The 26,706-nt window shown below is 48.8% G+C and overlaps 1 protein-coding gene and 1 long non-coding RNA gene across 4 annotated transcripts; one reads left to right on the forward strand and one right to left on the reverse strand.

The window, feature by feature from the left end:
- The first annotated feature begins 759 nt into the window (after positions 1–759).
- Positions 760–24,093, forward strand: LOC128099456 (uncharacterized). The gene is made up of 3 exons (XR_008214528.1): positions 760–990; positions 13,385–13,521; positions 22,532–24,093. It is a non-coding gene; the product is annotated as an uncharacterized LOC128099456 (long non-coding RNA).
- On the reverse strand, positions 13,514–26,463 carry Tmem40 (transmembrane protein 40). Of its 3 annotated transcripts, XM_052721392.1 has the most exons (11): positions 26,391–26,463; positions 25,617–25,748; positions 22,626–22,700; positions 19,964–20,017; positions 18,680–18,715; positions 18,121–18,153; positions 17,727–17,774; positions 15,164–15,235; positions 14,991–15,065; positions 14,438–14,500; positions 13,514–13,602 (listed from the first exon to the last, which is right to left on the reverse strand). In XM_052721392.1, the coding sequence occupies exons 1-11, from the start codon at positions 26,461–26,463 to the stop codon at positions 13,583–13,585; spliced, it is 681 nt and encodes a 226-aa protein (XP_052577352.1). In that variant the 3' UTR covers positions 13,514–13,582. The 3 variants fall into 3 exon arrangements, with proteins under 3 accessions (XP_052577352.1, XP_052577354.1, XP_052577353.1); XM_052721394.1 differs by lacking the exon at positions 22,626–22,700; XM_052721393.1 differs by lacking the exon at positions 22,626–22,700 and having other exon boundaries at positions 13,514–14,500; positions 19,964–20,009; positions 25,615–25,748.
- Between the last annotated feature and the right edge of the window lie 243 nt (positions 26,464–26,706).

Below are 26,706 nucleotides of genomic sequence, written 5' to 3' on the forward strand. Positions count from 1 at the left end.
AGATCTCTATGAGTTCAAGGCCAGCCTGGTCTGCACAGTGTGTTCCAGATAAGTCAGCGCTACAAAGTGAACTCTGTCTCAAAAAATAAATTAAACATAAATAAAAAATATGCTTTTTAATATTTCTTCTTTTGTAAATTGGACTGGACGTCATCCTGTTTAGTCTCTGTGAGTCTCCGTTTCTTTTCTCTCTCTTTTACAGATTTATTTTGTTTTTAGTTACATATATACCAACACGTGTGGGGTGGAGAGGGAGTCCGCAGGACGAGCATGCCGTGCCCTCAGAGGCCAGGAAAGGACATCGGATCCCCGGAGCTGTTGTTACAGGCGACTGTGAACTGTACTGTGTGGGTGCTGGGAATCCAGTGTGGGCCCTGGGTAAGGGCAGCGATTACTTAACGGTGAACTGTCTCTCCAGCCCGGGGTTCTCAATTTATTTCTCCATTTGTGAGCCAGATTTCTACTACTTTGACGAATTCTGCAGGGACTCATATTAAAAAGGGGAAAACTTCACTCTGGCTCACGGTTTCAGACGTTTGGGTTTGCGGTGCGGTCAAACATCGAAGCTGGAGCCAGACAAAGGAGATCGATAGTCTCACGGTCAGTGAGTGGGTGCAAAAGAAAGGCAGGAAACGGCTGGTTCTGGGGAGCAGACTCCTCAGAATCCAAACTTTCCCTCCAGGGGGAGTGAGAGGGGACGGAGGCGGGGGCGGGGGGGGGGGGGGGGGGGGGGGCGGGGGGGGGGAGCCTCGGGAAACCACGGAGGTAAACAAAAGGCCACATTCGGGGAAAGTGGAGACTTGCAAGATTCTCGAAGGCCCCTCCCTTCCCAGCTTTCCAGAAGGAACAGGCAGCTGCAGAGGGGCGATATCTCGGATCTGTCAGCTGCCTGCAGGCTGTGCAGGAGAGCTCCAGGGTTGCAGCTTTTGTGAGTCGTCACCCTGTTGGGGTTTTTGGCGATGCAGCTGTTTTTGAGTCACACCTGCTCGGGTAGGTAACCCCTCACCCACACTCCTGTTAGTCCAATATAAGCTCGTTAGTTACATGTTAGCCCTTGGTATGGATGTTACTCGGGTCTGTCATGGAGTTCCCTTTCTGGTGTTAGCCCTTGGTATGGATGTTACTCGGGTCTGTCATGGAGTTCCCTTTCTGGGAGATTAGGGGTGTGTGTGTGTGTGTGTGTGTGTGTGTGTGTGTGTGTGTGTGTGTGTGTTGTGTCTCCCCAGAAAAAGTCTGCCACAGGACAACTGGTCCATCTAGTCTCTTCAAGGACAAGCACCCAATGACGTAACCTTTGTCCAAGTAGACCCCGCCTCTTAAAGGTCCCGGCACCTCCTGACAGGGCCACAGGGCCAGCCAAGATTTAAACTGTAGATTGGCCTGAACTGCAATGCCAGAACACTCAGCCGTAGAGCCCCGCCCCAGCCTCTTCACGGGGATTCTTCTTGAGTTTGTTATTACTACTCCACAGGATTTACCTAATATTTACCTAAATTTACCTAATACTTACCTGTTAAAGTCTTCATTAACTAACCTGGGAATGTTCATTGCATCCCAAATCTATCTTTTATACCTGGAAGTCTCAGAATCCAACCTAGGACTCCATGTATGCATTTATTTCCCTCCTCTTTTGAGGGAAACGCCGCGAGGGTGGCGGGGGGAGGTCGGAGTCTTACAGAAAAGGTCAGGGAAGAAGGAAGAACCAGGGCTCAGCCCCTCAGCCCTGCAGATCTGACCTCACGTCCAGGAGAACTCCACAAAAGGTCAAGGACACTCAAGACTCAACAGAAGGCTCCAGGTGCCAGGAGCAAGCCCTGCCCCAAGCAGGTGCAGAGCTGAAATCCGTCCACTGAGTCTCAGAAACTTCCTGCTCAATGTTTTTCTCCGTTGCTAGGGAACCTGGATTCCTTAGCTGCTCACTGGTTATCACCCCCTCTTGTGTCCATATACAGTAATAGCCCCTACAATTGAGCAAAGCATGTAGATTCAAACTTCCCACTTCAGCCTTCCCCCCTCCTCTTCCTCCTCCTCCCTCCCTCCCCCCCTCCACTCTCTCTCTCTTCCTCGCCCCCCCCCCATAGGCACTTTTTAAAATTTAATGCATGGTTTAAATATTTTTGTGTTTATTGCTGGGAATCCAACACAGGACTCCATGTATGCTAGACAACATCCTCAGCCCTTATTATTTTTTTTAAAGATTTTATTTTTAATTATGTGTATGTGTGTATATCTGTGTGCTGGCACGTGTGCATATGGATGTGTGTGGCCTCAGAGACCAGATGTGTTGGATCTCCCTGGAGCTGGAGTTAAAAGTGGTTGTGAGCTGCCCAATGTAGGTGTAGGGAACCTGGGTCCCCTGGAGGAGCTCCATGCACACTTAACTGCTGGTCCACCTCTCCAGCTCCAGCCCTTAATTTTTTTTTTTTGTTTGTTTTTTTGTTTTTTTTTTTCGAGACAGGGTTTCTCTGTGTAGCTTTGCGCCTTTCCTGGATCTCGCGCTGTAGACCAGGCTGGTCTCGAACTCACAGAGATCCACCTGCCTCTGCCTCCCAAGTGCTGGGATTAAAGGCGTGCGCCGCCGCCGCCGCCGCCGCCGCCGCCGCCGCCGCCGCCGCCGCCGCCGCCGCCGCCGCCGCCGCCGCCGCCGCCGCCACCGCCGCCGCCCGGCAGCCCTTAATTTTTATTGTGGAATTTAATGCATAGAAAAGCATCCAGAAGTCTGGCATGGCACATGCCTTTAACCCCAGCACTCAGGTTGCTGAGGCAAGAGGATGTGAGTTTGAGGACAGCCTGGGCTACGTGTAGAGACTGTGTCTTAAAAACCGAAGAAATGGGTCTTTGTCAGTACCTTAGGCACCACCTGCCCAGGCAAGCACACATCGCCCCCTAGCTGCAGGTATGTGCCTGCATCTCTTTGCTTTGTGTTCAATTATCAGAATAAGTATCTTTAAACAAGCAAGCTTCTGATTGGGAAGTTTGTATAAATAAAGTCATATATTTTCACTCAATATCATGTTTGTGGGCATTGGAGAGAAGGGTCAGTCATTGAGAGCAATTAGTGATCTGCAGTTCAGTCCCCAGCACCTGCATGGTGGCTCACTACTGTTTTAGTTTGTTTCCTACAGGGTCTCTCTAGATAGCCCTGGCTGGCCTGGAACTCACAAAGATCTGCCTGCCTCTGCCTCTGCCTCTGGAGTCCTTGATTCAAAGGTGTGTGTCACCATGCCCCACTTATCACCTCATGTTTTGAGACAGGGTCTATCACTTAACCTGCAGCTCCCTGGTGTGGCTGACCTGGCTGGCCAGCATGCCCAGGTATCCTCCTGCATCTGCCTCCCAGCACTGAATCACAAACCCACACTGCCATGTGTAGCTAGAGTTTTCCTGCCTGGCCCACAGTCAGGACAAATCTCTCTCACCTGCCAGTCCCACAACCGCTCAGACCCAACCAAGTAAACACAGAGACTTATATTGATTACAAACTGTATGGCCGTGGCAGGCTTCTTGCTAACTGTTCTTACAGCTTAAATTAATCCATTTCTATAAATCTATACCTTGCCACATGGCTCGTGGCTTACCGGCATCTTCACATGCTGTTTGTGATCATGGCGGCTGGCAGTGTCTCTCTGACTCAGCCTTCCACTTCCCAGCTTTATTCTCCTCCTTGTCCCGCCTACACTTCCTGCCTAGCCAATGGCCAATCAGTGTTTTATTTATTGACTAATTAGCAACACATTTGCCATACAGAACATCCCACAGCACTTCCCCCCCCTCTTTTTTTATTTCAAAAAGGAAGGTTTTAACCTTAACAAAGTAAAATTACATATAATTTGGGAATTTGGGCGTAGCTTCTCTTACTACTTCCTGCTGGAGGTGGGCACTGTATCTTATGGGGACACAAAGAAAATTTTAGGATTATGGAATAGTCCATGAGGGTGTATCGTCTGAGCCAGTTGCCTTCAAACCATTCTGGATGTTGGAGGAAGGAAAGGGAGACCGGCTGGAGCCACCGCCAAGACAAGGAAGATGTAAAGTACCGGTAAGCCACGAGCCACATGGCAAAGTAAAGATTAATAGAAATGGGCTGAATATAAGAGTGAGAGCTAGACAATGATAGGCCTGAGCTAATGGCCAAGCAGTTTAAATAATGTAAGAGTCTGTGTGTTTATTTTATAAGTGGGCTCCGCGACTGGCGGGACTTGGCAGTGGGAGCTGGAGAAAAATTCTCCAGCTACAGCCATGTCAGTTTTATTTAGTTTTAAAGCATTTTCTGGGTGCCCTACAGTTTCCATTACTGTATCTAAGGGTTTCTATGCTGTGAAGAGACACCATGATGATGTTAACTCTTATAAACATTTAATTGGGGCTGTCTTACAGTTTCAGAGGTTTAGTCCATTATTGTCATGGTAAGAAGCATGGCAGCATGTAGGCAGACATGTTGCTGGAGAAGATGCTAAGAGTTCTACATCTTGATCTGAAGGCAACAGGAAATGAACTATAACCCTGGGTGTGACTTGAGCATATATGAGACCTCAAAGCCCACCTCCACAGTGACACACTTCCTCCAAGAAAGCCACACCTACTTCAACAAGGCCACACCTCCTAATAGTGCCACTCCCTATAGGCCAAGCATTCGAACACATGAGTCTATGGGGGCCACACTTATTCAAACCACCACAACATGACCAAAAAGCAAATTAAAGAGGAAAGAATTGATTTCAGCTTATACCTCCATATCACTGCCTGTAACTGAAGGAAGTTAGGACAGGAACTCAAACAGGGCAGGAACCTGGAGGCAGGAGCAGAGCCTATGGAGGGGTGCTGCTTACTGGCTTGCTTCCCATGGCTTGCCTTGCTCAGCCTGCTTTCTTATAGAACCCAGGACCACCAGCCCAGGGATGGCACCACCCATAATTGGCTGGGCCCTCCCCCATTGATCACTAACTGAGAAAATGCCCTACTGAAGTGCGATGCTAATTAGTCTTATTAAATAAAAACCCAGAGTCAGATATTAGGGTGAAAGCTGAAAGATCAGAGAAGCAGAGCAGCAACCACTAGAGACCTCTTATCTCTATGAAATCTCGGACCAAATGGGGGGCCATCCTGTCTCTGTGAATTGTAGCTAGAGTTTTCCTGCCTGGCCCACAGTCAGGACAAATCTCTCTCACCTGCCAGTCCCACAGCCACTCAGACCCAACCAAGTAAACACAGAGACTTATATTGGTTACAAACTGTATGGCCGTGGCAGGCTTCTTGCTAACTGTTCTTACAGCTTAAATTAATCCATTTCCATTAATCTATACCTTGCCACATGGTTCGTGGCTTACCGGCATCTTCACATGCGGCTTGTCATCATGGCGGCTGGCAGTGTCTCTCTGACTCAGCCTTCCACTTCCCAGTTTTATTCTCCTCCTTGTCCCGCCTACACTTTCTGCCTAGCCACTGGCCAATCAGTGATTTATTTATTGACCAATCAGAGCAACACATTTGACATACAGACCATCCCACAGCACTCCCCCCCCCTTTTTTTGGGGGGGGGACCAAGATCCTGTCTCCATCTCCCTAGTGCTGGGATTAAAGGCACACACCACTGCCCCCTCCCATTTCTCTTTAAAACTGGTTCAATCTCATGTAGCCCAGGGTGGCCTTGAACTCCTGATCTTCCTATTTCCTCCTCTGGAGTGCTGGATTAAAGTTGTGTGCCATCACAGCCTGGCCGCTATGTTTAACTAGTAGCTAGCTCTGCCCTCTGATCTCCAACCAAGCTTAATTTGTCAGAACACAAATAAAATATCATACAACACCCTACTGTCAAGTAGTGGTGGAGCACACCTTTAATCCCAGCACTCAGGAGGCAGAGACAGGTGGATTTCTGTGAGTTCAAGGCCAGTCTGGTCTACAGAGTGAGTTCCAAGACAACCAGGGATACACAGAGAAACCTTGTCTCAAAATAAATAAATAAATAAATAAATAAATAATAAATAAAATGCCCTGCAGCCGGATCTTATGGAGGCATTTTCTCAATTGAGGTTCACTCCTTTCTAGATAACTATTGCTTGTGTCAAGTTGACATAAGACTAGCCAGCAAACTGGGTATGGTGGCACACACCTTTAATTGGAGCACTCAGAGGGCAGAGGCAGGTGGATCTCTTGAGTTCAAGACCAGCTTGGTCTAGATAGTGAGTTCTGAGACAGCCAGAGCTATATAACAGAGAGACCTGTCTAAAAAAATTTATTATTTTTAATTTATGTGTGTGTCCACATGAGTTTATGTGCACCATGTATGTGCAGGTGCCTGAGAAGGCCAGAGGGTATCAGTTCCCTCAGAAGCGGAGTTACAGGTAATTTTGTGAGCCACCATGTAGTTGCTAGGGACCAAACCCAGGTCCTCTGCAAGAACAGTAATCATTCTTACTTGCCAAGTTCTCTCTCCAGCCCTGCCTTTTTACTGCAGGTTCTAGGTCTGAATCCATGTCCTTATGTGTGTGGTAAGCACTTTAGAGACTGAGCATTCCCAGCAGCCCCTGACTTGGATTTTTTAGACTGAGTCTTACTCTGTAAGTCTAGGATGGCTTGGAAGTTACTATATAGCCCAGGCTGGCCTGGAATACACAGTGACTCTTGCCTCAGGCTCTTGAGTTCTGGCATTATACTCAGGAACCACCATGATCATCTCCTTCTGGGACAGAGTCTCACTATGCAGCCCAGGCTAGCCTTGAACTTGCAATATTTTTCTGCCTTGGCTTTCCCAGTAGCTGGGATTATAGACATGAACCACCATCCTCGATAGAATATTCTACAGAAGACATGCTGCCTTAGTTGGTGGTGTATTGTCAGCATTCAGTAATCTGCAGCAGTGATGGTCAATATAGCTTGTGTGACATTGGGAAATCAAACTCTCATGCATGCTAGGCAAATCCAAATGGAAAAGAAATAGAAAATTCTCAGGTGTCTGAAGAGATAGTACATTGGTTTAGAGCACTGGCCACTCTTTCAGAGGAGCTAGATTTGATTCCCAGCACCCACATGACAGCTCACACCATCTGTAATTCCAGTTCCAGGGGATCCAACACCCTCTTAACAGCCTCCTTGGGCCCCATGGATGCAGTCAATGCACAGACACACACATAGGCAAAACAAGTGCTCCGCCTCATTAGTAAACAGAGAAATGCAAATTCCAACAGAAGGCACCCCGTCTGCCTAGCATGGTGCCCATGGCGCAGGGTGGATAAACCCTGTCCACCTCATTTGCCACACAAACCCATGAGAAGTAAGAGCTAGAAACAACTCAGAGAAGGTCTGAGGAACTTCCAACTCCATCTCCTTCTTTTACTTCACCTCTCCCCTTCTAAAGAACTCAAGCCCCATGCGCCCTTAGCAACCTCAGTAAGCTCTGCAGCCTCGGCATAGGCTGTTTCAACTACCTTTTGCCGCTCTATCCACAACATGAAGTTCAGAACAAAGAAATCCAGGTCCTGAGGCCTCTGGAGGAAGAGGTGTGGCTCTTAGCTGAGGCCATGGAGAAGACCCTCTGGGAGTCCTCTCTGCTCTGTTCCCCTCTGATGTGTCCGGGCCTTGAGAACTCCAGTGGTCTTGACCTCCTCGGACCCCAAGCTCCATGTCTGGGCTCAGTGACATCTTTGGACTACCCCTTTATGTCAGCCATGAAGCACTTAGACACTGGCGGCTCATATAATGGAGGAGCTTGCCTCTCGTAGCTCTGGGAGCCGTGAAGTCCAAAGTCAAGATGCCAGCACAGCTGGCTTATGGAGGAGCTGCCTTCCTGCTGGGTCATACATGACAGGAGAACACTTTGATATCGCCTGCTCTGGGCCCTGCAGAATTGCGAGGTCATACTTCATCACATCTTCACAAAGCTCCACCCTCAAATACAGCCCTGTTGGGGGTTAAGTGTCAGTAGGAATCAGGGTCAGGGTGATCTCAGCTCAGTCCACAGCACTCCTGTGCCCTAGAGATGGAGAGTTGAACCAGCTGTTGGACTGAGGCCATTCATTTCTAGTCTGTGGGACCAGCGCCGTCCACTGCCTCAGAGCCAGTGTCTGAAGACAGCCGTCGGTCCACTGTGCAGTGTGGAGTTGCTTCCTGTGGGCGGTCAGGACAGCTTGGCACGCTTCCTTTGCAGCTCTGCTGGCTTCACAATAGGGAAGGCTCTGGGATTCTGGATGTGGGGTCGTGGGGAGAGGGCTGGCCTAGTGTGCAGGAAGCCCTGGCTTCCATCCAGCACTATATAAACTAGGCAAGGTGGCTCTGGGAAGAATGGAGGCAGGAGGATCAGAAGTCCAAGGTTATCCTCGGGTATGCATGGACTTTGAGGCCAGCCTGGGGTAAAAGAGACCTTGTCTCACAAACACACAGGAAGGAAGTTGTGTCGGGATCTCATGCTGCTTCTGAGTCACACTGAGGACAGAATGCAGGTGGAGACAGAACAGAGGGAACCGAGGATGGAAAGAATTCACTGAGATTCGGAGTAAAGACACTCTTTCAAACCATTCATCCTGGAAGGGTGTCCCAGGGCAACCTTGACCAGATCTTTGAACTGGCCTGAAGCCTTTTCTCTGCTATAATCTTCTTATGGGGAGGGAGGATACATTGGACAATTTTGAGCTACTCCAACCCTTGTAGGAGCACACACTCCATCTGTCATTTATTCACTCATCAAACCTTTATTTGCCAGGCTCTGCCTGTGCTGAGTTCTGAGACCAGAAGCAGGCTAATACTGATTGGTCAATTGCTATGCTTTAGACTAGACCCAGCATTTAGTCAAACCAGCAAAGGCCTATAGGGGAGGGGATGGAGTACGGCTATCCCCTCAACCCCAGAGAACATTTGTTAACTGCTGGAGACACTTTTCGTTGTCATAGCTGTGATCAGGGGATTGTCTGTAGCATCTGATTGACAATAAGCAGGATGCTGGGAAGTCCATAGCCAGGCACAGAACAGCATGTGCTGGGGCTCAGAATGCTTGAGAGAGCTTATGCTGTGGTGGATGGAGCTAGGGAAGAGAGATCTCAAACCCGATTCCCCTGCCTGGGCCTTGGAGTGCTGGGATTACAGGTATAAACCATTAGTTGTTGTTGTTGTTGTTTACTATGTCATAGAAATAGAAAAAGACAAAACTTGCTTTGCCGTCTAGATCCTTTCAGAAGCCAATGCCAGGGTGAGAGTAGATGTTCAAGGACTTTTAAAGGGAAAGTCTGGGTGGGAGAGCAAGTAAGGAGGGAGCTGGGAAGGCTGAAGGCTGCTGTGGAAGTCCCCAGATGGGGAGAACAGGGCAGAGTGGGTGAGAGAAGTCTCTACTTGCCTGCCACCTTGTGTCCACCTGCCATGTTGGGGAGTTTGTGAGCTAAAGTTGGCCGTCAGAGGTATCTGTGTCTCCAGGTATCTATGGGTCTGCCTCAGTATCTCTCTTGTGATAGGGAAGTGTGGCCTTGGTCAATTATGGTCCTGATCTTGGAGATCTGTCTATAAGTCCAGACTCTTGTCCCCACAGCCTGAGGAGGGCAGCCAGAGAAATCTTTCTAAAGCCATCATGCTATGCCATCCTCTGCCCACCAGTAGGCTTTATGGGCTCCGTTGTCTGAAGATTTCCCCATCTCCCAGTAGCACCAAGGGGACCAAGCATTCAACACCTAGCCTTTAGGGAATAGCAACATCTGAACTGGGTCCCTTTCAGGAGACTGGGACAAACAACTGTCACTGTTCTCCTGGGCTTGACCTTTCTCCCAGTACAAGTCTGCTTGCGTGGTCTCAGAATGCACTCACTACTCCCTTTGGCCTGTGTGAGGATGACAGCAGAAGTCTGGTGCCCAGGGTCCAGGAGGGCCAAGGACCAAAGTCCCTCCGTTTTTCAATCCTGTCTACCCAGCTTAGGATTCCATTCTTTATTTTGAGACCCCACGTTGGACTGGGGCTCCTAGAATGCACAGCCTGAGATATAACCAGAGCCCAAGCCCTGGCTTGAACTCCAGTGGTACACACAAGCTGAGAACCGTCAAGGTCAGTGCTAGGCTGGGTCCTAGGAGGCAGCACACTACACAGACAGACTCTTGGCAGAGCTGTGAGACCTGGGGACACAAAGGACACCAACAACCTGACTCATCTGATCCCTTCTCTAGCAACAGGGGTTCCAGAGGCCAAGGTGACCAGGAGCAGAGTCAGGTTGTACTTGTGTCCCTCAGATGTGTCTAGGCTGCCAAGGATCGACATGACCATGTCCTTGCTCTGGTTCTTCGCTCCCATTCTGTTCTTCCTTCCATTCCCAGCTCCAGCTGAACACGGTGGCAGCCCCATGCCCGGTGGCTTATAACCTGTAGGTCATGTCCAGTTTTTATGGCCACTAGTAATTTGAGATTTTAGCCAGGTGGTAGTGGTGGCGCACACCTTTAGTCCCAGCACTCAGGAGGCAGAGGCAGGCAAATCTCTGAGTTCAAGACCAGCTTGGTCTACAGAGCAAGTTCCAGGACAGCCAGAGCTTCACAGAGAGCCCTGTCTCAAGAAGCAAAAATAAATAAATAAATAAATGAGACTAAAAAAATGGTAAATTATAGATTCCACCATTTTAATGTTTTTGTTTTGAGTGCTGGGCATTCAAACCCAAGACCTCTTGTATGCAAACACTCAACCATTGGCCTGTACTTTTAGCCTCTTAAAACACTTTTTGTTTTGTTGAGACAGGGTCTTACTCTGTAGCCCTGGCTGGCCTAGAACCCACAGAACTGTGCCTGCCTCTGCCTCCTAAGTGCTGGGATTAAAGGTTCCTCAAATTTTTTTCTTCTTCAATTTTAAGTTTTTGGCTTTTACATGGGAGTGCAAGTATATTTACATGTGTGGTGTGGTTATGCGTGGCAGTCCAGAGTCAATCACTTTGTTGTCGGGACAGAGTCTCTTACCAAGACAGGGGGCTGGCTGGTACCTGGCTGGCCAGCAAGTCCCAGAGATTCACCTGTCTCTGCACCACCACCCCAGCCCAGGCTGGCGCTATTTGCCACACCTCGATTTTTATGTGGGTGCTGGGAATTGAACTTGGGTCCTCTTGGTCACCTGGAAATTGAACTTGGGTCCTCATGGTCACCTGGAAATTGAACTTGGGTCCTCATGATCACCTGAGAAGCACCTTACTAACTGACCTATCTCTCCAGCCCCTACAATTTATTTTCTAAAAATGTATTTTCTCATTTTTTATAATTTTGGCTTTTTGAAACAGGATCTTGCTACATAGCCCAGGTTAGGCTCAAGCCAGTGACCCTCCTGCCTCAGCATTCTGAGTGTTGGTACTACAGGCTTGTTCTTACAACTAGTCTGTTATGAACATTTCTGTTATGAACACAGGTGTTCAAATACCTCTTAAAATATCTTTTGTATATATTCCCAGAAGTGAAGCTTCTGGATCATATGGTAATTCTATCCTAAAACTTTTATTTTATTTCTTTTTAGATGTATGTATTTTATTCTATGTGTATGAGTGTTTTGTTTGAATATATGTCTGTGCACAACATGTGTGTGTGCCTCATGCCCTTGGAGGTCACATGTGTGCAGTGCCATCAGAAATCACCAACCAGGCTAGCTCCTAGCTTGCAGTGACCCTCCTGCCTTTGTGTCCTGAGCACTGGGGTTACAGGCACATGAGGACATGCGTGGTCTCTTTTTTTGTTCTGTAGCTTGGCATTGTTGCCCTTGATATAAAGTCTAGAGCTGAATCAGCAAGATGGCTCAGCAGGGCACCAGGGCCAGCCTTGCATCCTTACGCTTGGTCTCCTCTATCCCATAGAGTGGGAGAAAGTGACCAACTCCCAAGAGTTGTCCTCTGAGCTGGGCATGGCGGCACACACCTTTAATCTCAGCACTGGAGACACAGAGGCAGGTGTGGATCTCCAGGAGTTCCAGAGCAGGTCTACATAGTCAGTTCCTAACCAGGCAGGGCTACACTCTTCGGATTTGTTGACCTGAAAATACCAAATCCCACACCCCCGTTATTTTTTGACATAGAATCTCACTGACTCAGACTGCTCTTCAACTCCCTGTGTAGCTGGTCTTAAATTCCCGATCCTCCTGCCTTCACCTCCCCAGTGCTAAGATTATCAGCATGCAACACCATGCCCAGTTTGTATGTTGCTGGGGTTAAATCCAGAGCTTTGTGAACTCAAGGTAAGTTCTGAACCAGGTCTCCAGCACACGCACACACATTTTTTCCACAGGAATGTTTGCAAACCCCCTCCTCCCATCCCCAGCTGTGCAAATGAAGTCCTGAATTTTACACGAGTCACTATACGTACATTCTTGTTTATACTCTATGCAATTGGATAAGTGCTCACTCACCTAGATGGCTTCAAAAGAGTCTCCAAATGTGTTCTCATGCTCAAGAGACCTAAAGGAGTGCCAGGGATATAGCTCAGCTGGTAGCATGCTTGCCTACTGGGCACAGGGTTCAATTCCTAGCCACACATTATACTAGGTACAGTGGCACACACCACACCTAAGATCCCAGCACTCGGGAGGTGGAGGCAAGAAGAACAGGAATTCAACATTAGCCCTGGCCTCTGTCTTAGGGTTTCTATTGCTGTGAAGAGACACAATGACCACAGGAACTCTTATAAAGGAAAAACATTTCATTGGGGTGGCTTACATTTTCAGAGGTTTAGTTCATTATCATCCTGGTATGACATGGTGGCATATAGGCAGAAATGGTGCTGGAGAAGGAGCTGAGAGTCCTACATCTTGACTCGCAGGCAACAGGAAGTGGTCTGAGACACTGAGCATATCTTGAGCATAGGAGACCTCAAAGCCCACCCCCACAGTGGCACATTTCCTCCAACAAGGCCACATTTCCTCCAACAAGGCCACATCTACTCCAACAAAGCAACACCTCCGAACAGTACCACTCCCAATGAGCTTATGGGGATCAATTATATTCAAACTGCCACAGCTACATGGAAAGCTTGAACCAGCATGGGCAACATGAGAGCCCGTGTAAAAAATTAACAAAAAAAAAAAATCCTAAAGGAATATTCAGGTGACCCTTTTTAGCATCGAGAACAGAATGTTTATTTGAGTTTTGAAGGAATCCAAGGATGACAGGGTGGTCACTAGGTGATGGGGCCACAGCTTTAGTCCCAGGCATCTTATCTGAAACAGGTTCCCCTGGGGACCCAGCCTGGTAGCTCCCTGCCTCAGGGTAGTAGACTGTCTGTCCCAGGATGGCTCTGCAGAAACTGTGAGCTTCTGGGCATGGCCTGAGGATATGAGAGAGACCCAAGCCCACAGATGCCAGCCTGTGGGGCCCAGGACTCATGTTGCCCCAAGAGCAATGGTGTCCTAGGTCCTTCTTGCAGACTTAGATGCCATCCCTTCTCTCTCCCCCCTGCAGACTGTGTGCTAATCTGCAGAGTGAGAGCCTGCCCACTGCTGCCAACACTGAGACCACATGGAAGAAAAGAGCTCTTTAGTGCCCAGGCGTGGCCTCCTGGTGGCTTCCAGCATGTCGGTTCTGTCTTCTGGGCTCAGGTACAGCAGTGGTGACAGTGGTCACATGGGGGAGTGGCTCATCTGCTCTCAGGCAACGTTCTTAGTCGGTTCTCCTGAACCCTGGAAAGCAAAGCTTGCAGGATGGTATAGGATTCTGCAGGCAGTCAAGTCCTGACCCCACCACCACCTCAAAGGCCCCCAAAATACAGGGAAGGTAGCAAGTGGCCCTTCCTGAAGGCACTGTGGTTCCCCATGGTCCATAGCTGTGGAGAAGACATTACCACCCCCACCCCCGGGACAGAGACACACTCTCCCTGGCTTCCAGACTCTGAGGCACAACATCACCAAGTACAAAGCTCCTGGGCTGCTGGTCAAAGACAATGGGTGGGAGTATGGCTCTGCAGCAGAGCAATTTCTTAGTGTATGTGAAGCCTTGGGTCCCATCCTAGCCACACCAGACACACACACACACACACTCACACACACACACACACACACACACACACACACACACACACACACACACTCATAGAGAATCTACATTAGCCCAGGCTATTTCAAAGGCAACTACAAAGTTACTTAATACAACCAGAGAGGAAGTAGCATTTGGGGAGTACAGGTTCTTTGCTTTTCTTTAGTGTTTATGTTTACAGCCCTCCTCATCCTTCTTTACTTGATGGGCCACCCCTTGCAGAAAGAATTACATCAGTTTTCCAGTTGAGGAACCTGAGGCTCAAAGAGGCCACAGACGGCTGGATTGTGGCTTCTCTAGCATGCTGCAGGCCTTGGGTTCCATCGCCAGCACAGAAAAAGGCTGTCTGGGGTCACAGAGCAGAGGCAGAACTGGAGCCGGAGCCCCCTGCCTCCAGGACTTTCCCTAGACAGCAGACCTCTTTGGAAGAAGAAAGTCCCGATCAGGAGAGAGTTTGGCTGGGGAAATGTGCAGCACCATTACCTGGCAGCCTGAACTTCTGAAGGAGGGGGATGAAGCCCTGAAGAACGCTGTGGATCCGGTACACTGCTCAGAAGCAAGGGGAAATGTTGGTCAGGATGGTGGCCCCTGGAGAGCCCCAGGGTCAGGCTCCTTCCCTGCCGCCCCAGGACCGAGGCACACCCCACGCAAACAAAGCCCTGACATGCAATTTTAGGCTAACGTCAATAACAGTGCTGTGGTTATTACACGGAAAAGAGTCACAGGCAGTAATAACAGGGACAGGAAGCCCGCGACCTTGCTGCCTGGCTCCACCAGCTTGTTTTCAGTATCTGAGGAGCTATGCGTGTTTACTACTTTAAACTGTTTTTGTGGGACTGCCCCCTTTTTCCACAAGCTTCTGCCAAGGACCTTTCACTGACCTCACATGCGGTCAGGAAGAAAACACAAACATAAGGAATGTACTTTTTAAAAAAGTTTAGATCATGACTCTTGGCGAGAGTGATGGCCGGTCCAGCAACCACCTCTCCCTCCAGGAGCCTGCGGGTCTGTGTAGCTTTTTGATAGGACCACTTACCCAGCCCGAAGTAGATGCCGATGGTCTCTAGGGAGGCGAAGGTGAGCAGGCCGACCCCGAGGGACATGAACCAGTCTTCAAGGGCAGCAAGGAAAGAACAGTCAGCCTTTGGGTTGTAAGTCAGCGCCCTATCCTCCCATGCAGCCCCTTCCAAGGTCCCCAGGGAGCCTCACCTGCGTAGTAGTGATAACACACCAGCAAGGACCCAATGGCAAAGCAGAGGAGAACGAAATGGAAAAACTCATCTGCAAGAAAGGGGTGGAGGCTAGCTCTCTCTCTCTGTTTCTCTCCCTCTTTCTCTCTCTCTGTCTCTGTTTCTGTGTGTCTATCTGTCTCTCTCTCCCCCTACTCCACCCCACCCATCACCACAACCCTCTCATTTTTATTTTTTGCTTTGATTTTCAAGACAAGGTCTCTGTGCAGCCCAGGGTGGTTACTTTCAATTTGGGATTCTTCTGCTTCGGCCTTCAGAGTACTAGGGTTACAGGTGTGTGCCACAATACCATGCCTGTTCTCGTTTTTATTTGTGTGTGTGTGTGTGTGTGTGTGTGTGTGTGTGTGTGTGTGTGTGTGATGTTTGTTTATTTGTTTTACTCTGTAACCCTGGATGATTTAAAACTCTCTGTGTAGACCAAGCTGGCCTCGAACTCACAGAGATCCACCTGCCTCTGCCTCCAGAGTCCTGGGATTAAAGACATATGCCACGATGCCCAGCTACTTATTTATTTATTTGAGATAGGGTTTCACTATGTCACCCTGGCTGGCCTGGAACTCACAGAATCCAACTGCCTCTGCCAGCCTAGTGCCGGGATTAAAGGTATGTACCACCATGACCAACTGTTCTATTTTTTATTTTATCTGTGTATGAGTGCATGCATGCCCCCACATGAGCGTGCATCAAGTACCCACAGAAGTCAGAAGGGGGCATCAGATCCCTTGGAACTAGAGTTACAGGCATTTGTGAGGGACCTGATATGGGTGCTGGGATCCAAAACTCCACCCCTCTGACAAAAGAGAAATGTATTTAACCACTGAACCATCCATCCAGCCTCCTCTTGTTTTACAAATGACAGTATTGCTGCTTCTGACCAGCCAGTGTTAAATAGCACCCCCAGGAACCCCCTTTTCAGCTCTATGTCTCTTCATTATTTTTGGAACATGTACAGTCACACAGCTTGGGTTTTATTTCTGCGTTTATCGGTCCCCGGGCTCTAGGTCTTAGAGAAGGAGGGTCGCAGTCAGTCTCCTACCCTAGAAAACTCAGTAGTTAGAGCAGCCACACAAGGGTGCTCGGGAATTAATTTGTTGAGTGAGCATTAAAAAACGATTGTAGGGCTGGAGGGATGGCTCAGCCGTTAAAGGCTAGGCTCACAACCCAAAATATAAAAAACGATTGTAAAATGTGCAAAGTCACTGAGTGCAAAGTTCTGAGGCTAACAGGCATGAGTCTGGACCTTGGGGTACTAGGCAGTGAGGGTAAGGATGTCACCAGGGTCAGTGGTGTCTCCCTGCTTCCTCAGACAAGGGGAATACAAAAGAAAGTTTAAGGGAAGTCAGGAGTGGTGGTGAACACTTGTGCTCCCAGGACTGGGGAGGCTGAGGCAAAAGGACCCGGAGTTTGAGGTCAGTCCGGGTTACACAGGAAGGATGATCAAGGCAGAATAAAACACTGTCTCCCACACACTAAACAAAACAAAAGCCAGCCTAGAACAGAGCGAGCAAACCCTGCTCCTGCCTGGGGAAGCGTCTTTCTCAAGGGCAATGAGCAAGGCCAAGGCTAAACCAAAGTCTCAGGCGTCCAGAGACAGGGGGGATTGCCTTCTTCCTTTGGAGCATAACACACCCTTGAAGCAAGCTGGATGTGGCCTGTGCTTTGAGACTCTGGATTTCAGTCCAAGGAGCCTTTTTATGCCCCAACCCCACCCCCAGCCAAACAGAATACTCTGATGGTCGGGGACCAAGGCTATGAGAGAGCTTAAAGCCCAGGTGTCTCCTTCCCTGAAAAAATGGGAGCTTTTGAAGTAGCTCGAGATTTTTCTAGAACAGCTACTATTGTTTAATCAAAAAATGTGAGGGGCTGGAGACATGACTCAGCCGTGAATATTGCTATTGCAGAAATCCAAGTTGGGTTCACAGCACCCATCTCTACCAGCCTACGACCAGCACCTGTAACTCTAGCTCCAGGGGCTCTGACACCCCCTTCTGGCCTCCTTAGGCTCATGCACTCAAATAAATAATAATTTTTTTTTGATCTTTAAAAACAAAAAAAGAAAACCAAGTATCCTTTTCCTATCCTCACAATCTTCCAGGCTTGGAGCAGACGAAGGCCTGAAGGTCTCATCACTTCTTTAGTAGAACTTCATGAATCCCAAAACCTAACTAAGTCCCCCCCACCGGGCCTGAGAAACACTCATCTCCCAGGGTTTTCACGCATAGCAAAGGGAGCGTATGACTGGGTGTCAAGCCCAGGCCATTCCCTTCGTTAGCTGTAAGACCCGTACCAACCATGGGGCTCAGTGGCTTCTACATGGAAAGATAAGCATCACTGCTTGTAAACCCCCCCCCCCACACACACACACTCCTAGGTGAGATCAGAGCTGAGGACTTTGCTAACTGTGGGGTACAAGAAAGAGGTGACTGGGGTGACTGTCGTTGTAACTGCCAGCCATCGTACACGCACAGAAATCTGGACCAGCCAGGTGAGCTCGGCCGGCTCCTGAACACCAACCTACTTACCGTCCTTCTTTATGTTCAGCCTTCGTAACTGGGAGGCCTCCACTTCTCCTTAAGAATGAAAGAGAGAGAGATGTGTTTTGTAGATTGCCACTCTGAACTTAGAGACTGGATGGCTGGGTGTTTGTGTGTGTGTCAGCCGGTGCTCACAGGAGCCACAGGCAGGACCCTGAAGGTGGGGATAGCTGTCCCCAGACCCTCGCTGACTTCCTCATCCCTCTATAGGCTTAGCCCTGTTCTTCCTTCCATTTCCTCTGTGATGGAGACTTCTTTCTGAGTTCCGTGGGTGTTGCGATCCCTGCTAAAACTGGCCCACTCTCTCAGACCATTTGTGGCCCTCCCTGGCCCCTCGGGAATCCACACAGCCTCTGGCTGTCCTGGGAGCTTATATATTTACCCCCTGCTGAGCCGGAACCTCTCCTTCGGAGTCCTAGAAATGAGAAACTCAGTGTTAGTGCCCGGTTGGTCAGGGCTCCTTGCCAGGGGCTTTCAACCCAGTGACTAGTCACTAAAAAAGGCAGTGGTGGCACACGCCTTCAATCCCAGCACTTGGGAGACAGAGCCAGGCGGATCTCTGTGAGTTCGAGGCCAGCCTGGTCTACAGAGCGAGATCTAGGACAGGCACCAAAACTACATGGAGAAACCCTCTCTCGAAAAAAAAAAAAAAAAAAAGAAAGAAAGAAAGAAAGAAAAGAAAAAGAAAAGGCTCTAGGTAATTTTCCAGCCATGGGATTCAAGGGACCTCTCCTAGCTGGCAGATGTCTGCTTCCTCTTGCCTGGACCCCCATTCCAATGCCCCACAACTCCTCTCATGCCTGTTGCATGCAGTCAGGTCCCTAAGTGGCCCTGGAGTTCCTGTGTCTCACGGCCAGGACCCTAGACTGCCTCATCAGGACAACACCCAGACCTCATTCATCTCCAGTATCCTTGACTCCCTCCCCTTCCTGGGTACTCACCTGTCTCCCCAGCAAGCACCATTTCCCCAGCGGCACCTGCATGGAAGGAGAATCAGTGAGCACATACATGATGGTGCTCTCCTGAGAAGGGGCACTTTGGAGGAAGGTAGGGCCTACTTGGAGACTTACACTGGTCTGGTGTAGGCTGGGAGGGGACCGGAGCAGGCTGAAGGGCTCCTGCTCCATCTAATGAGCAGTCACACACCCCCCCCACACACACACCTCAAGCCATGGAAAGCCAGTACTTTTTTTTTTTTTAAACAAAATAAAATAGGGACTGGAGAGATGTCAGAGTGGTTAAGAGTACTAGATGCTCACACCCTCCTGTAGTTCCAGCTTTAGGGGAATCTGATGCCCTCTTCTGGCCTCTTTTGGCACTGCACTCAAATTCATAAACCCACACTCAGAAACATAGATATAAAAATAGGGGACAGGAGAAATAGCTCCTCTTGCTCCTCTTTCAGAGGACCTGAGTTTGGTCCCCACCCTCATGGCAGCTCGAATCTGTTTGTAACTCTTATTCTAGGAGATCCAGATCCCTCTTCTCGCCTCCACAGGCATGCACATGGTACACAGACATACATGTAGGCAAAATACTCACACACAAATTAAAATAAACAAATCAAAGTACAAATAAAAATCTTTTTAAAAAATCAAAATAACAACAAAGAAATCATTCTTGAGCCGGGCGGTGGTGGCGCACGCCTTTAATCCCAGCACTTGGGAGGCGGAGGCAGGAGGATCTCTGTGAGTACGAGGCCAGTCTAGGCTACAGAGTGAGTTCCAGGAAAGGCGCAAAGCTACATGGAGAAACTCTGTCTCAAAAAACCAAAAAAAAAAAAAAAAAAAAAAAAAACTATTCTTGAGTTGAGTCTCTAGTGCTAAAATAAACAAATAAATAAATTCAGGTAAGTAAATAAAACAATATAAAGATCACCCTTCAATGGGGCTGGGGGGTCTGAGCCGTTCTTAAACAGAGCAGGGTCCCAAGAGAGTGGAGTGGGTCGCACTCATTGTGTTGATGGCAATCTGGCGCCCAGATCTGTTGGGTGACCAGTCAACCATGCTGAAAGTTGGGGTTCCAATCAGCAGAGAGGACTGACCGTCCTTGAACCATTGTAATCACTGTAGAGGGCACCCCAGTCCCACCTAAATGGCTGTGGCCTCTCTGGCTCATCTGTCTGCCTGGGAGTCTTCAGATCATGAGACCCCACCCCTTGTTGTGCCCACTGGGCCCTCAGCCCTCATGATTCTCTTCTTCAAAGCTGGGGGACAAGCAGTTACCTCCACAGAGCTGAAGATCATCTTTCAGCACCTCCAGTTCCCTGTGGTCAGCACCTGGGTGGAAACAAACCTTGGTCAACTCTCCCCAGTGTCTGAGAACCACCTCCATCTCCCTACATCTGAAGTCTCCAAAAGGTAAACAGAGTCACAGTTATTTATCCTCAGTGCCCCAGAGGTTACTATGTTCTGTTACTGATATGAAACTGCAGGTCTGGGAGGACCTGACACTCAGTCAAGAATAGTTACCTCGGGCGGGAGAGATGGCTCAGAGGTTAAGAACACTGGCTGCTCTTGCAGAGGACCCAGGTTCAGTTCCCAGGCCCCACATGGCAGCTCACAATCGCCTGTAATTCCAGTTTCAGGCGATCTCCTCTTCTGGCCTTTGTGGGCATAGGCATGTACACTGCACATGTACATACAGGCAGGCAAAACACTCGTACACACAAATAAATTAACCTTCCAATTTTCATATAATAAGAATACTCGTCACTTATTGAGCTCTAAGGTGTGCCAATGGTGGGCTAAGTAATTTATATTGACTATTTCCTATCGGTTCTCATCGAAAGAGTGCGGACGGAGAAGGCACCAAGGCACACAAGCAGGCGTGGCAGCTGAGGCTCAAAGGTTTGATTACAGCTTGGGGAAGAGCTTAGTGGGAGAGAGCTCGGCCTAGCACGTGAGAGACGCGGATCTGGTCCCAGCACAGGGACGTGGGGTGGTGGAGAGGAAAACAGAGAGTGAAATGATTCTACCAAACACACACAGTGAGGGGTGACCCACAGGTCTCTCCTAACCCGGAATTCCTGGTTGGGGTTGCTGTTTTTAATTTGCGGCTGCTTTGTTTATCATCACCATCATTACTGGTGCTGGAGATTGAACTCAAGGCTTCCGCATGCTAAGCACAGACTTCGCAGTGAGCTACATACCCAGACCGCCAGCTAGTTGTATCTCTAGAAACAGAACTATGCTCAACTCCTAGTATCGCAAGTAGCATTTATCAAGTACTTTGTGTACCAGACTCTGTGATAGACATTCGTTCATTAATACCCATTCTTTCCCTGATGCTCTTTTCTTTTCACAACATTCATTCATTCATTCTTTTATTTATTTAGGCAAAAGTGATTTCCCAGGACTAGAAAGATGGCTCAGGGTTAAGATCACTGGCTGAGCCGGGCGGTGGTGGCGCACGCCTTTAATCCCAGCACTCGGGAGGCAGAGCCAGGCGGATCTCTGTGAGTTCGAGGCCAGCCTGGGCTACCAAGTGAGTCCCAGGAAAGGCGCAAAACTACACAGAGAAACCCTGTCTCGAAAAACCAAAAAAAAAAAGATCACTGGCTGCTCTTGCAGGGGACCCAGGTTTGGCTCCCAACCCCCACCCACAACAGAACAATCTTCCAGGGGATCAGACACCCTCTTCTGGTCCCCATGGGCACCACGCATATGGTACACATACATACGTGCAGGCAAAACACTCATACACATAAACGATACATTTTTCAGAAGAGGGGATATTGAGGTTGTAGCTCAATGTAGCTCAGCGGAAGAACACTTGCATGAACCCTGGGTACCACCCGGGTATTGCAAAAATAAATGAATAAAAATATGCCTCACAACTTCACTATCATAATTACTATTAATATCTTAATGTTTTCCTGTTTTGTAAACTATTCTCTTTTAATATTTATTTATTTATTTATTTATTTGCATGGGGGCATGGAGCTCACACCACAGTGCGCATGTGGAGATCAGAGGACAACTTTTGGAAGTTGGTTCTCTCCTATGTGGGTCCCAGGCATGCAGCTCAGCTTATCAAGCTTAGTGGCAGGTGCCTTTAACCTGCTGAGCTATCTCATCAGGCCCCTTCTTCCTGTTTTATGGTTTTTTGGTTTTTTGAGACAGGGTTTCTCTGTGCAGCTTTGCACCTTTCCTGGATCTCGCTCTGTAGACCAGGCTGGCCTCGAACTCACAGAGATCCGCCTGGCTCTGCTTCCCGAGTGCTGGAATTAAAGGCGTGCAAATATATTTGAGGCCAAGTGAGTTCTGTGACTTGCCACCTATCATGCCAGAGCTAGAGAAATGCTCATTAAAAACAAAGTGCCGGGTGGTGGTGATGGTGGCGGCGGCGGCGGCGGCGGCGGCGGCGGCGGCGGCGGCGGCGGCGGAGCACGCCATTAATCCCAGTACCCGGAAGACAGAGCCAGGCAGATCTCTGTGAGTTCGAGGCCAGCCTGGTCTACAGAGCGAGATTCAGGACAGGCACCAAAGCTACACAGAGAAACCCTGTCTCAAAAACTAAAACCAAAATCAAAACAAAACCAAAACCAAACAAAGCAGGGTGTGGTGGCACACACTTTCCCCAGCACTCAGGAGGCAGAAGCAGAGGATCTCTGTGAGTTTGAGGTCAGCCTGGTCTACATAGTGAGTTCTAGGACAGCCAAGACCACACAGTGAAAACCCTGCCTCAAAACAACAACCATGGTTATGACCAAGACAGAGCCCACTTTCTGCTTCTGTCTGGCTGTCGTAGCTGTTGTCGGGTGGTAAGTAGGCTATTTCCCACTCATCCAGGTATGAACAGCGTTGTGAGGAACCTCCTGGACCGGCCCACTAAGCTCTGCTATGAGCCAAGAAGCAAAGGAAAGGTGGGGAGCCTGCTACCTACCAGGAGAGCCGTCCCTTCGTGGCTTCCTTCGATGTTCCCTGGGACCTCTGGAATGATGGTCCTCATCGCTGCTGTCTGTGGGAAGCAAATACAAGCTGTAGGGCCTCAGGCTGGAAGGAGCCAGGACCACAGTCACGGAGAAAGGGACTTTGCCTGGCTCCAGGTTAGGACAGTGGGGGCGGGGTTTGAGACAGGGCTTCTCTGTGTAGTTTTGGTGCCTGTCCTGGATTTCACTCTGTAGACCAGGCTGGCCTCAAACTCAGAGATCCGCCTGGCTCTGCCTCCCAAGTGCTGGGATTAAAGAAGTGCGCCTCCACCACCCAGCAACTCCTAACTTTTTGTGTCACTGTCCTCTTTGTATTTTCTGACTGAGCCTTACTTCTGCTGATGCCTGGGGAGGCTTTCCTGAAGAGGCAACCAAGTTTTATGACGCACCATCTTACGGAGAGTCCACCAAGCACGATGCTGTATCATCTCTGTCCTCGTGGTGTCACAGGACTCTGGGTGTCTGCTGCTTTGTGTCTACCGGCCTGGAACTCTTTCCCACTTGTCTCCTTGATTGTGAAGTTAAACTGAAGTCACACGTCCTATGGGAACCCTGTCATGCTGCTCAGACCCTCACCTTATCCTCCTCACTGGGGGTTTCCAGGGCACTAACTGTCTTGAGTCAGTCACCAGGAGGACTGGATGATGCCTGTCTCTCTAACCACCTGAGCTCCTGAAGGTCACAGCCTGCCTCTTCCGTTGCCTCAGGCTGCCTAGCCTGGAGCAGGACCCTGAAGGGACGGACAGCATGGCTGAGTTGTGTACATCTTAGACTAGTCAATGGTCTAAGAATTCAGAGCCAGGAGCTCTGGGCTACAGGGCTTTCTCCCAGGACTACCCAGATGGCCCCAGATGAGTTCCCTCAGTGTGTATAGGGACTTCCCATCCATTGTGGATTCATTAAAACTCCAGGACGTCAATTAGCTGTGCTTCCAAGTCAGTGTTCATGTCATTTAAACTGACACAGATGTCTGGTCATACGGTTGTCCCTTGGTACCCATGGGAGAAGGTTCTAAGACTTGCCACACACATCAAAATCAACAGACACGCCAGTCCCTTATACACAACAGTGTAGTATTTGCATAGAAACTGTACGTGTCCTCTTGTATTATTTTTTTTAACTTAAAAAAATATTTGCGTGTGGTCGGGGAAGCATACGCCACAGCGCATGTGTGGAAGTTCAGAGTACAACTTTCAGGAGTTGCTTTCCTCCTTGGACCGTGTGGGTCACGTGCGTCCTGGGGATTGAACTCAGGTGGTCAGCGTGGCAGCGAGCACGTTACCCACTGGGCCATCCTGCTGACCCCTCCCTATTATCTAAACCACTGCTAGATTACTTGTAATACTTACTACAGTGTAAATGCTACTCATTCATACTTGGTGGTGTTTAGTAATGTGACAATAAAGCAGCCATCTGTGTTCAGTATAGACACAGTTTGTCTTGTTTTTCACTCCTTGGTGGGCTGGCTCTGAGCATGCAGAGTCCATGAATGTAGAGGGCTGGCTACAAATCAAAATAACAGATGTGTGTTTATCTTAATGAATAAGATGTTGAGTGACTTTATTCCCACCCCCTTTTACTTTTGAGACGGGGTCTCATTATGTAGTCCTGCTGGTCTGGAACTCACTATGTAGAGCAGAATGGTCTTAGATTTGTGGTAATCTTCCTGCCTCTGTCTCCTGAGTACTGGGATCCCAGGCATGTGCTACCATGCCCAACTATTTCTTTCCTTTCTAGAGTTTTTTTTCTTTCAACAAGAAAAAAATTTATGTTATTTAGTCATAACATAAACTTGGGGTTTCGAGGGTGTGTTTATTTTCTGTTTGCTGGGAGCAGTTTCTCTGTGTGACCCAGGCTAGTCTATAACAGCCTGCCCATCTTTTTGCCTCTGCCTCGCAAGTGCTGGAATTAAAGGCATGTGCTATCATCCTTGGCTTTATTTAGTAGTTATTCTTTCATGTAGCCTAGACTAGCTAAGGATGACCGTGCACTTTTAATCCTCCTGCCTCCACTTCCTGGGTAGTAGGATTATAGATGCGTGTCACCATACCAGTTTTGTGCTGTGCTGAGGAAGAAACCTGGGGCTTTGTGCTAAACAAGTACCCAACCATGCAGAGCTGCACCCTCAGCCTAAGCCTAGGAATTGTAAGCTCAAGCCCAGGATGTAAAATAAATCACAGTGCTGAAGCTCCAATTGAGCAGGCGGAGAACCCACTCACACACACTCCCCAGTCCCAGAAAGACCTTCAAGTTTGTTACTGAGCTTTCTTAAAGCAGGTCACATAGCCTCCCTGTGCTTCACCTGTAAAAAACGAGACGTAACAGTAGTATTATATCTTCCGTAATGGGGTCCTGTGAGAACTGGCTGAGTTCTTACCTGTAAAGTACTTGGAAGAGTACCTGGAAGTAAGTACTCAATAAATGATAGCTCCAATATTGTGATAAATTCAGCCCTATATGTTTTCTTTTTTCTTTTTTTTCCGAGACAGGGTTTCTCTGTGTAGCTTTGCGCCTCTCCTGGAACTCATTTGGTAGCCCAGGCTGGCCTCGAACTCACAGAGATCCACCTGGCTCTGCCTCCCGAGTGCTGGGATTAAAGGCGTCTTTCTTTTTTTTTTTTAAAGATTTTATTTATTTATTATGTATACAATGTTCTGCCTGCATGTATGTCTGCAGGCCAGAAGAGGGCACCAGATCTCATTACAGATGGGAATTGAACTCAGGACCTCTAGAAGAGCAGCTAGTGCTCTTAACCTCAGCCATCTCTCCAGCCCCCTCCTATATGTTTTCTAAATGTATTTCTATTAGTGTGTGTGTGTGTGTGTGTGTGTGTGTGTGTGTGTGTGTGTGTGTGTGTCGCTGGGGATGGAACCCAGGGCTCTGTATATATGAGACAAGCGCTGTACCATCAAGTCACACCCCAGTCCTAAGAATGTTTGCTATACCTGAGGAGGAAGAGGAGGAGGAGGAAGATGATGAGGAGGAAGAAGAAGAGGAAGATGAGGAGGAGGAAGACTTCTTTCTCTCATATCGTTCTTGGAGCTTCCCATCTTGCTTGTGGAATTCTGTCTCTTGGTCTGGATGCACACAGGCAAGATGGTGAGCGCCTCCTGCCCCCTGCCCTGTCCCCAGCAACAGTACAGCCTCTCCATGGAGCACTCATCAAGCCAACAGGGAGAACTACTCCCTGAATAGCCAAGCCCAATGGAAGGTTTCCAAGATCAAAGTTCTCAGAGATCCCTAGGTAGGGGTGGGGGTGTCAAAGACAGCCCAAGGCAAAATTTCCTCTGCATACAGACCCTAGAAAAGGGTCTTCTAAGCCCCCTTTGCCCCTTGTCCTCGATACTCCACCTGGAGACTTCCAGACTCAGTACTAGCTCAGGGTTCTCTTAAGTCACACAGAGGGCAGCCTGTGATCAAGCCCTAAACTGTCCGTTTCTCCAAGGGCAGATGCATGAGACCCTTCCCACCTTCTAGAGATGCTCCCCACTTCCAAAACAAGCTGCCCAGAAACTTCTCAAAATCTGGGGAGCAACTGAGGACCTACTTAGGTAGAAAGTGTGGGAACAGGCTGGAAGGAGCACATGAATAGAAAATCACTGCTCTGCTACAGCTTTGATGTGTCCATCATAACCTGAGCAGCGTCTTTGATGGTCCCAACCAGGCTGGATCTACTTCCCCAGGGGCTGTGCTCAAAGGGTCTGAGAAAGAAAACTTACAGTCTAGGTTTTCTGTTTCTCTGTGGATTCCATTGCTGTCTTGAGACTGGGAAGAAGATCCTGAAGCCTCCATCACTTTTCCTAGAGGTAGAACAGCGAGTTGGTACCTTCACTTTAGTAATATTCTTCATATGTCAAGAGCTTGGCAAATTATGAATAAAACAGGGAGGGAAACACAACATTTAAAGTTATAAGGAATTCTGTTTTAGGCAGGGACTGTCTATGTAGCTCTGGCTGGCCTGGAACTTGCTGTGGAGACCAGGATGGCCTTGAACTCATAGAGCTCTGCCTGCCTCTGCCTCCTGAGTGCAAGGAC

Source organism: Peromyscus californicus, unplaced genomic scaffold (genome assembly GCF_007827085.1).
Source record: "Peromyscus californicus insignis strain IS unplaced genomic scaffold, ASM782708v3 Scaffold_6__1_contigs__length_162567912, whole genome shotgun sequence".
Classification (NCBI taxonomy): domain Eukaryota; kingdom Metazoa; phylum Chordata; class Mammalia; order Rodentia; family Cricetidae; genus Peromyscus; species Peromyscus californicus.

Coding starts and splice junctions, on each gene's coding strand:
- Tmem40 (XM_052721392.1), bottom strand. CDS start 26,463: ATGGAGGCTTCAGGATCTTCTTCCCAGTCTCAAGACAGCAATGGAATC. Junction 22,701..25,616: donor CTCCTCCTCTTCCTCCTCAG/GTATAGCAAACA, acceptor TGCTTCCCACAG/ACAGCAGCGATGAGGACCAT. Junction 18,154..18,679: donor GGTGCTTGCTGGGGAGACAG/GTGAGTACCCAG, acceptor TCTCATTTCTAG/GACTCCGAAGGAGAGGTTCC.